General features: G+C 58.9%; 1 protein-coding gene across 6 annotated transcripts; it reads left to right on the forward strand.

The window, feature by feature from the left end:
- Positions 1-1,133: 1,133 nt before the first annotated feature.
- Positions 1,134-9,544, forward strand: TINCR (TINCR ubiquitin domain containing). 6 transcript variants are annotated; one of them, XR_008993005.1, is made up of 4 exons: positions 3,110-3,233; positions 3,812-7,166; positions 7,758-7,844; positions 9,204-9,534. XR_008993005.1 is itself a non-coding variant. In XM_057489784.1 (2 exons), the coding sequence occupies exons 1-2, from the start codon at positions 1,214-1,216 to the stop codon at positions 3,879-3,881; spliced, it is 330 nt and encodes a 109-aa protein (XP_057345767.1). In that variant the 5' UTR covers positions 1,134-1,213; the 3' UTR covers positions 3,882-9,163. The 6 variants fall into 6 exon arrangements, 1 of the variants encoding a protein (XP_057345767.1); XR_008993002.1 differs by lacking the exon at positions 9,204-9,534 and adding an exon at positions 1,143-1,473 and having other exon boundaries at positions 3,114-3,233; positions 3,812-9,163; XR_008993003.1 differs by having other exon boundaries at positions 3,812-7,844; positions 9,204-9,544.
- Positions 9,545-10,163: the final 619 nt, after the last annotated feature.

Genomic DNA, 10,163 nt, shown 5'->3' on the forward strand with positions numbered 1-10,163 from the left:
TTCAGCCACTTGGACCCCCAGAACTGGTCAGTCCTGTCTGGGCAGGTACAGGCAGTGGGTAGGGGCAAGCACCAATCAGGGGAAGGCTTTTAGGAAGAGGGTGCTTAGGAAAGTGTGGAAGAAGGGGCTGGTGGGGCCTGAGAAAGGGGTTGCAAGACTGGGGAAGGATAGCACGGAACTGGGGGTGGGCCATCCCCTGCTCACAAGCCTCCTAGGCATACACTGGGCTACAGAGTTCGTGACCAAGGGCAGGTGCCTCCTTGGTAGGAGTGCTGAACTCTCATTCTTCTGTCAAAGCTCAGGATCCAATGTCTGCTGATTTGGGAAGCCATTCCCACTTACGGGCCTTTCCCAGCCTGTGGTCTCTCCTACTGCTCAGGCCCCGACCATACAGAGCTGGGAGTGTCTGTGTCAAGCTCTCTGTTCCCCACTCCCAGCTGGGAGACGCTTGAGGGCACAGCCCTAGGCTGAGCGTGCTCTGGTGCCCAATCCACGCACAGTAGATGCTGGTCGACTGTGTCCTGAGGGAAATAAGCCAGTAAATACCTTACCAGCAGAAACCTCAGTATTTCCCACCTCTGTCCACAGCCCTTGAGGGCTCCCGCCCTCGGCATCAAAGCCCACGTCCTCCCCTAGGCCGACAAGGCCCTCCCCTCCCTGCCCTCCCCCTTGCTCACTCTGCTCCAGCTGAGGGCCTCCTCGCTGTTCCTCCAACCGCCGAGGCCCGGTCCTGCCACAGGGCCTTTGCACGGGCTGTTCGGGCCTCAGCCTGCAGTACCCTTGATACCCAGCCTTTTGTGTAGCGGGCTCACTCCTCCTTCGGACCTCAGTTCAAACGCCACCTGCTCAGGGAGCCCCCCATGGGCCCTGATCTCTGTCTAAAACTGCCCGCCGGGCCCCTCTCTCCCTCCGTAGCACTTCCCACGATGGGGCGCATAGTGTATGCCCACAGGTATCCTGTGTGCCTCCGTTCTGTGCGTTCTGTTCGCAGGCACCTGGGCGCCTCCGTCCACCGGGCGCGCAGGACGCACTTAATCCCTGCAGGCAGGAGCGAAGGGGCGTCTGCGGGGCGCGAGGACCGGGGCCCAGGCGCCGCCCCAGCAGGTCCGCCCGCCGCCCCGCCCTCGCGGGCCTCCGCCTGCCTGCCGGGCGTGCCCGGGCCGACAGACGCGCGGACGGGCGCCGAGGGCGCGCGGGGCCGCGGCCGGGCGCCATGGAGGGGCTGCGGCGGGGCCTGTCACGCTGGAAGCGCTACCACATCAAGGTGCACCTGGCGGACGAGGCGCTGCTGCTGCCGCTCACGGTGCGGCCGCGGGACACGCTCAGCGACCTGCGCGCCCAGCTCGTGGGCCAGGGCGTGTGCTCCTGGAAGCGCACCTTCTACTACAACGCGCGCCGGCTGGACGACCACCAGACGGTGCGCGACGTGCGCCTGCAGGACGGCTCGGTGCTGCTACTCGTCAGCGACCCCAGGTGGCCGGGGCGGGGCGGGAGGGCTGGCGGGGGGCCCCGGTGGGGGCGCCGGGGGGCCTGGCTGGGGCCGGAGCGGGGTGGGATGGGGGCAGGGGGCGGGGGGCTGGGGTCCTCCTGGGCCTGAGCGCCCGCTGTTGAGGCAAGCGGCTGGGAGGGGCCGGGGAGGCAGGCGCTGAGCAGCCCGGATCCCCTCCTGCCCCTGTCTTTTCTCTCGCTCTGCCCTCCTCCCTCTGGCCGGTCTGCCCTTCTCACTGTCTCACCGTCTCCCTTCTCTCGCTCGCTCAGCGGCGTTGTCCTGTTTCATTTCCTGTCACTCCTTCCCTCTGTCTCTCTGTCCGTTTCTGTCCCTCTTTCCCTCCACGTTTCTCTGGGTCCCTGCCTGCTCTGTACGTCCCCGCCTCTGCCCTCCCTGTAATCCCATCCCGAGGCTTGCTGCCCACACTCTGACTCGGCCATCCGAAGTCCCCCAAGAGGGGTCTCCCGGCCCAAGGAGGATCTGCCGGGAAGGGCGTCTGGGCCGTGGTAATAGCACCCACAGAGCCCTGGGGCAGCTCTGGGAAATGGAAGCTGACACCTGGCAAGATGGACAGTGAGGTGGTGGAGATAGGCATGGGCTGGCCTTGAGCCCCAGACCCCATCTTGGTGGCAGCGGGCAGGGGGCACAGACTGGAGCCATATGCGTAACCCTGGAGTCGATGAGGTCACACTCACCAGGCTCCTAGAGGCTTTGTCGCTCATGCCTGAGAGCAGGCGCCTCCTATGCCAGTCCTAGAGGTTCACGGTGGGGTGGGTGCAGCTGGTGGGATGGTAACTTGATGGGGGTTCAGGGCTGGGGGCTGAGAGAGGGTGTTCCCAGCAGTCTACCTTCTCCTACAAGTTCTGGCAGTTGGACGACCCACAGGTGTCCATGCGACCATTGCTCAATATGCAGCAAGCATTTATTGAGTGCCTACTGTGTGCCAGATCATGTGCTGGTCACTGGAGCTCAGTGCTAACCAGACAGGCCTGCCTTCATGGAGCTCGCAGTCAGTTCAGCCGGGGAGACAGACAAGGAACCAAGTAAATATATGACAGCATGCCAGCCTGTAATCAGTGCTGTGGGAAGACAGCCCAAGATCAAGGGTGATGGAGATGTTGCCCTCACAGTGGTGGCCAGGGGAGGCCTCCCTGAGAAGGCGCATTTCAGGGTATAATATGAAGGAGTGGATTAAACAAAGAGAACAGGAGGGAGGGGAGGAAGGGTGTTCTGGGCAGAAGGCACAGTCTGTGAAAAGGCCCTGGGGCAGGACCAGGATCAGCCCTGCCTGTGTGGAAGGATCATTGAGGAGACCCATGTGGCTGAAGCAGAGTGAGCGAGGGGAAGAGAGCAGGGTGGGGACAGGGCAGGTTGTGAAGGGCCCTGTGGGCTGCAGGGAGGATTGAGCTTTGATTCCAGGATGGTGGGAGCCCTGGAGGACTGTAGGCAGAGGGGGGACCTGACTCAGGTGCTCACCTGCGCCCTCTGGTGGCTGCTTTGGGGAGGGCAGACCATGGGGGCCAGGGCCCCTGAGCTGCCAGGTGGACACAGCAGTTCCAGGAGTGCTTGAGTGCCATGAGGACTGCATTTGGACCACAACCTGTGTCTCTCTGTCCCCTGCCAGGTAGTCTGGGTTGGAGGAGGTGGAGCCATGACCAAGGGGACCAGAGGTGCTGGCTGAAGAGCAGGCAGGGGTGGGGACACTTTGGGGAGGTGCCTCCCAGGAGCCTTGGCCTCCCTCTGGGTAAGTTACTCTAGTACTTCAGGCGCAGAAGGGACCTCACAGATTATAGAGAATACAGATGGGGAAATGGGGGCCCAGAGAGGAGAAGGGACTCACTTCTGTTAACTATCACCCCCTTTCATACCTCTATGCTTTTCACCCCTTGGGCAAGGGCCCTGTTCTTACCCTCTCACTTACCTTTAGACTAGCATATGTTGCCCCTAATTAACATGAATGATGCTGCCCCAACTTGCTGTGTGACCTTGGTCTCTGGGCTCCGTTATCCCCTCCTTATAAGGAAAGGGTGAGCTGCTGTTGGCAGGTCGTATTCTTTGCCTGCAATTCCTGGGACTGCCACCAGGTGGCTCCAAGGAGCAGCACTCCTCCCAGGAATGGCTGCCATTGGCTAAGGGCCATCCCTGTCCTTCCTGGAGGGCACCAAGGCCATCAGGAGGGAAGAAATGGGCTGCAGGTGTCACCGTCCATGTCGGGGCTGTTAGGGAAAAGGGAAGAAGGGAAACTGACTAGAGGGCTGGTATTTTCATCCTCCCACAGGCGTGGATTGGAATTGTCTTATCCTCTCCCTCCTGCTGTTCCAGGTTCGCGCTCCCGGAGTGGACGTGTAACAGCGGCCTGACCAGCTGCTGCCTGCTGCCTCGACACTCCTGATGGAGCTCCTGATGCTGACCTAGGACTGCGCCACCCAGCCAGCCTGGGAGGAGCCGCGGCGGACCTTCTAAGTGTGTGTGCCTCTGAGGCCACGGCTCTCCACTTGGGGCCTCAGGGGGTCCGGTCGACTGTGGGCACCCCCAAACCACCTTGGGAGGCTCCCACAGGCAGCCAGAGGCTCTCCCAGGAAGAGAAGCACAGAGGGGAGAGGAAAGGAGGAGGACGTCACCCCTCTCAGCCACACCTTTGCCCAAGCTGTTCCCACTGTCCGAAGCACCTTTCACACTCTCCTCTGTGGCTCCGACCCACCTGAGATTCCAGCCTCCTCCAGGAAGTCTTCTTGTATTCTCTCCTGCCCAGCCAATCAGCACATTTTCCTCTTTGGGGTTCCCACATGCCCCCTCTACTGTGAGCAGCCTTGGCTGGGGGGTGCACCAGTTACTCATGAAATCTCAAATGACCAAAGGTGGAGACAGGGGGACCCCAGCCCTTGCTCAGCTTTCCAGCATCATGCTGAGCCCCCAGCCCCTACTCCAAACACCTCCCCAGGTTGCACCTATGCCAACCCCTTGGCTGTGTCTTTCTTTCCCTTAAATCCCACAGCCTTGCCCTCTGCATGGGGTCTCCTGTTTGCATCTGAAGGGCTCTGGCTGCATGGACCACGGACGGGGACCTGGAGGGGAGGCTGAGGCGTGGGTGGTAATCGTGGAGGGTGTTCCAGGCATTGTGTTGTGCAAATTCTGGGTACCAGACCCTCTGAGTAGAACGCAGGGCCTCAGTTGGACCTCTAACCTGTGGCCACACAGCTTCAGGTCCTCTGTGCAGAACCTGGGGAAGTCAGGGGCCTGCGCTTGCCCTCGAGGGTAGGGTTCATGGTCCAGGGGCTGCTGGTGCAAGGGGCAGAGGTGGGGGAGACTGTTGTTGAGAAATAATGTTTCAATTAAGAATCATGTTTGCTGCAGGGTGCAGAGCGGAGAAGGGGGGATAATAACTCACGGCCAAGGGAGATCCGTGCTCAGACCTCACGTTTGCCTGTCATGGGGGCAGCACCAGGCCTGCTGGGCTCCGCTGGCCAGCCTCGGAGGGGGCGGGGGACAGAGGAGTCGGAGAGAGGGACCCCCATTCCTGCAGACAGCTGGAGACGCAGTGCGGGGGACCTGGGTTTTAGCTGTTTCCTCTCCCCCTTGGTGCCCAGCCCAAGGCTGGGTACCCAAAGATCTCAGTGCCTGCTCCTTGCAGGTCCTGCTAGGGCAGGGCCTTCAACTTCCTCTCAGCAGTGGGTAAACTGAGGCCCCAGGTAGTAGCTGGGCCGCCGGGGGCACACGGCAGTGGAGGCAGCCCTGATCCTCGCTTGTGCCTGGTTTGGGACTCCGTTCATACCTGACCCACGCACCCAGGGACCCCTCTTGGATAGCCCCCTGCACATCCAGGGACCTGCGCCCAACCCTGGGCCCGGCAGGGAAGTGGCTCCCATAATCACCCAGCTCCAGTCCTTGGTCCCCGACTATGTGCCAGGATGCACCCTTGCCAGGCTCTGACTTACCCTAAACTCCACTGCAGTGTGAGGTGGTGGCCGTGATTATGGCCCCTTTTATAGGTGGGGTGTCTGAGGTCACCCCCTCCTGCCCAGAGCGGCTACCCCTGGCAGGCCCTGAACTGACAATGCCCCAGCGCAGGCGGGGCGCTGAGGCAGAAGAGGGAGGGTGCTTCCTGAAGGGGAGTGGGGGTGGGGTAAAGCCTTTTCAGGCCAGTTTGACATTTAACAAACAGTATGCAAATTGCATGCAAATCATCACCCGTTTCTTAAGCCTCGACAGCTCTGGCGTGTTCTGAAATAATAATGTTGGACCTGTCCCTTGGCGTCACCCTGGAGGAGGGGTCCAGACCCTGTCCCTTCCCCCCTCCTTCCTTCCCTCTCTCGTTTCCCCCTGTGCCTCTCCCTCCCTCCTACCTTTCTCCATTCCTTCCTTCACCTGGCTCATTGGAGGCCTCCCAGTCCTGAGAGGAAACAACAAAAGTGGCTTCCAGTATCCCCATTTCCCAGGCGAGGAAACTGAGGCACAAGCCTGGCTGGAGGTCCCAGAGCCACAGTGTGAAAAGTGTCCCCCACCAAGTGCCCTCATGGGCCCAGGAAGAGAGACGACAGCCACTGGAGTTACGGGGACTTTGAGGGAGGCTCCATCCTGACGTGGTTTGGCAGGACCGTGGGACGCTCTCCGGGGGTCTCTTGGCCTTGAATGGCGGGGCTGCCGAGCTTGGATCTGCAGAATTTGACGTTGTCTCTTGCTCCTCCTGTAGTCCTTCTTTCCCCTTCCACTCCATCAGCATGTTCTTTGAATTCTGGTCCAGCCCCTGTACTCACTCTGCATGCCTTCTACGTTTGGCACTCCTATTTATCCTCCAAAGCCCCAGCTCCAACACCCACTTCTTCATGCAGCCACTTCTGATCCTCCAAGGAGAGCCTCCACTTCCTTCTGGGATTCTCTGGCCCCAGATCTCTCTCTCTCTCTGGCCCAGTCCTGACCAATTGGGGCCGGCAGTCACTGACCACTCTGGCCAGATTCCAGCCCTTGTTTCATTAATACACCACTGCCCCTCCCCCAGACCTCTGAATATGCATGTTCTCTACCCAAAAGCCCTTTCTGGTCGAAATTTTCACCTGGCACACTCCTAAATTTTCAAGATCCAGTCTGAGGAGGCACCCTGGGGTCCCGGGATCACCCAGGTTGGGACCAGGTTGGGGCCGGTTTGGAGTGTGTATTGAGTAAAAGAGTAAGCGTCTGAAAATAAAATCAAGTTCAAAGCCCATAACGTGGTCTTTGGGCTCCAATCTCCCCAGCTAAGCACCCCCTTTGCCCTCTCTGCTGCTCACCAACAAGCCTTTGCACGGCCTGTTCTCTCTGCCAGGAACGCCTTTTCCCTCGACTCCTATTCTGGGTGACCCAAGCTGGCCCCCTCTCCTTTCTGGGCTGTGACAATGGAGTAAGCTGGTCCCCCCCAGGGCCTCCCAGGCTCCTGGCCCCACCCCAGGAGCAAGTCTGGGCTGCGAGGAGTTTCAGGTGAGACTTGGCAACCACCGTCCACGCTGGGGCCCGCGGCGTCCCAGGGAGGGGCCAGCTCCCACCCTGGCTACCCTCTCAGTTTGTGGTCCCGGTACCTCGAGGGGAATTTTCCCTGATGGCAAGAAAATCCAGGCGGTTCCCAGAGAAGGCAGCTCAGGCAGAAACTACAGGCGCCCGGGCTTCCTGCTTCAGTGCTGCTCGGCGTCCCTCTCTCTGCCTCCAGGTGGGTTCTAGCCTTCTGTAGTACCGTCTGGTCACTCAGCAGGCATTTACTGGGAGCCCTCCGTGTGCTGCCTGCTGGAATACTAAGGAAGACTCTGCTCCGGCTGCCACAGACGGTGGGGCAGGTTGCTCACTGCACAAAAGTCCTTAGTTGAGGGGGCCAGAGAGCCCCAGGAAGGGGGATCCTTCTGTAATTCACATAAAGCCTCCCTTACAGGCCAGGGTCGGCCCTGCCCCTGCCATCCTCCCTCTCTCTCTCTTTTTCTTCATCTGTCTCTGCATCTCACTGTCTCCTTTCTACATAACTGCTTCTTGTTTCTCTCTTCCTCCGTGTCTCTGTGTTTGTTTACCTCTGCCTCTCCTTATTATCTCTGTGTGGGTCTCTGCCTCCATCTCTGTCTTTCTCTGTGTCTTCCCACCTCGCTGGATGGTTATCTCTGACTCTCTCCGTATCCCTGTATCTGGCTCTCATGCGCCCTTTCCAAAAGGACCCTCTCTCCCCTGACGCCCTGAGCATGACATCTGGGGCATTTTCAAAAGCTGCTGGGACCATCCATTCTGCAATCATTGATCACACCCGTATGATTTGCAGGGTGCTGGGGAGAGCATGGTGACCATGACACCAGCCACTGGCCCTCACGGTGCTCAAGGTCCAGCAGACTCTTCCAGAAGCTACAGGGTGAGGTGGGGGGCTGTTCCTGAGTCCCCACAATCCTCTGCTCTGGGCTAGGCTGAAAGTCCTCCTCTGAATGATCCTGGGTGGTCCCAGTCCCACGCTGGGCCTCAGTTTCCCCACCTGCTGGAGAAGGGAGGTGTCCAGGGTGGCTGGGCCAAGAGCTGCATGCGTGGCAGAGGCTGCTTGTTGGCAGAGAAATCCTGACTCACGCCTGCACCCAGATGAGTTTGAAAGAATCCTCCGGGGGAAACAGTTGTACGAAAATACAAAACGACTGCCCAGCCTGCTCTCTGACTCACCTGGGGCGGGCCCAGCCTCCCTGCTGTCCCCCAGATCACTGCAGACGTGCCTGCCTCTTCCCCGATGGCCCCTGGCTGTCCACTGGAGGCTGCTGGCCTCACTGTGAGGGCTCCAGGCCTCGCCCCGAGGGCTCTGACTTGGCACTGACCTCACCCCTGTGGTCTGAGCGCCAGACCCACTAAACCCCTTGGCAGATCCCCCTGGGAAAAGCTCTTCCCAGCCACAGGGCCGTGCTGGGGCCGCGGTTTGTGTGCAGAGCGCCCTGGCCACACCGCACCCCTCATGTCTCATCCTCTGATTTGTAGGCTCAGTGTCCCTTTCTTGGGGAGGTCCTAGACAAGTCCCGTTCCTGCTTTGCATTCTCACACCGTCCGGTTCTCTTCCTTTAGAGCATTATTCATTCAGTGTGTATTTTCCCCACTAGTCCGAGGGCACTGTGAAGGCTGGGCCGTGGTCTGATCTGGTCACCAGTAGATCACACAACATTTAAGAACCCAGAGTAACGGGCTGGGGAGCCAGGAACACCCCTCCACTTCCCAGGCTCCGTGAGGGTCCCTTGCCCAGTTCCCGTCCCCACTGTGTCAAATTCCAGGTAACCCAGGGCCGCAGAGGCTCCAGATTGGGATTCCAGGTACTTTGGCTCCTGGCACCGTGATAAATGGAGAAAATTCAGAATTCATTATTGACTGCCCCACTGAGCTGGCCCGATCTGGGCAGATAAAGAGCATCCTCGCCATTTTGTCTGCCCAACACTTCTCAGGAGTTTATTTCGGTTGGGAGGCAGCTGGCTGAGAGGAGAGGCCCAGAGGCACCGGAGCCAGGTGGAGGTGGGGGCAGAGCCTGGCTCTGCTGGGCCACTTCGGGCAACTCCCTCTCCCTCTCTGAGCCGCAGTTTTCTCATTTGGCAAAAGGGAAGGACAAAAACATCCTCATCTGTCGGGATGAATTTGTTCGGGGAGTCTCCTCTAGGTAATGGCGTGGCACACAGTAGGTCCCCAATAAATGCAGTATCGATGAGTTGACTCTGCAGGCCTAATTCTTCACCCCCGCCTTTGCCGGCAGAATGAAGTGGCTGGAGGGCTGGAGGCAGAATCCTCACCCAGCGGTGGATCTGTCTCCCTTTCGTGGTGAGAGGTGGCAGATGGCCAACAGGTCTGCGTGGTTAAGAACTGATCTAAGACAACCGCCATTAAAGAGCAAATGTTTAAACGACTTTTTTCTTCAGATTCTTGGTCGCCCGCGCCCCACCGCAAGGGCACAGTGCCCTCTGCTGGACGGTGCAAAAGCTGCCACATCTTAACATTCACATGTCCTCGAGTTAGGCTCGCGCCGCCTGGTATAAAGATCATGGAAACCACATACGTAATTTAAAAGTTTCTGGTAGCTACAGGGAAATAAGTAAAAAAAGACAGGTGAAATTAACTTTAATGTATGTTTTTTTTAACTCAATACATCGAAAACATCTTTTTAACATGTGATCAATTATTTGATTGCTAATCAGTTAACTTACATTCTTTTTTTCAGACCAGGTCTTTAGAATCTGGTGTGTGTTTTATATTTACAGAGCATCTCAGTTTGAACTAGTCACAATTTAAGTTGCCGGTGGCTCGCATATTGGACAGTCCGCCGACGCAAATATCGGGGTATTTGAGTACGGCTTGCCTGAGCAGCAGGCCAGTCGCTTCTGCCCCGCGTACCCCACAACGATGTCCTGCCCGCAGCAGCCACCAGAGGGCGCCTGTGAGCACGCGAGTCAGGTACCCTTCCTCCCCCGCCCTCCAAGGACCTCACTGCCGGTGGGGGCAGGTTTGTGCAGGGCCTCGTGGGGTACGGTGTTCGCTCTCCTCCTAAATGGACGGGATACGGTGGGTTAAGCAAGAGCAAAGGCTCTGAGCCGTTGAGGGAGGCTGTTTGCCTCGTCTCTGGATCCAGGATAGGTGATAACCCCACCTCAAAGGAGGCAAGGTTTTGAATCTTGCCTCTCTACCTCCCCATAGCTGAGTGTCCGGAGGCCAGGGACTT

The sequence above is a fragment of the Manis pentadactyla genome, chromosome 12 (assembly GCF_030020395.1).
Source record: "Manis pentadactyla isolate mManPen7 chromosome 12, mManPen7.hap1, whole genome shotgun sequence".
Classification (NCBI taxonomy): domain Eukaryota; kingdom Metazoa; phylum Chordata; class Mammalia; order Pholidota; family Manidae; genus Manis; species Manis pentadactyla.

Excerpts from the sequence above, each read along its gene's own strand:
- TINCR (XM_057489784.1), top strand. The coding sequence starts at position 1,214 with ATGGAGGGGCTGCGGCGGGGCCTGTCACGCTGGAAGCGCTACCACATC. Across the intron at positions 1,474-3,811 it reads CTACTCGTCAGCGACCCCAG|GTTCGCGCTCCCGGAGTGGA; the intron begins GTGGCCGGGGCG and ends CTGCTGTTCCAG.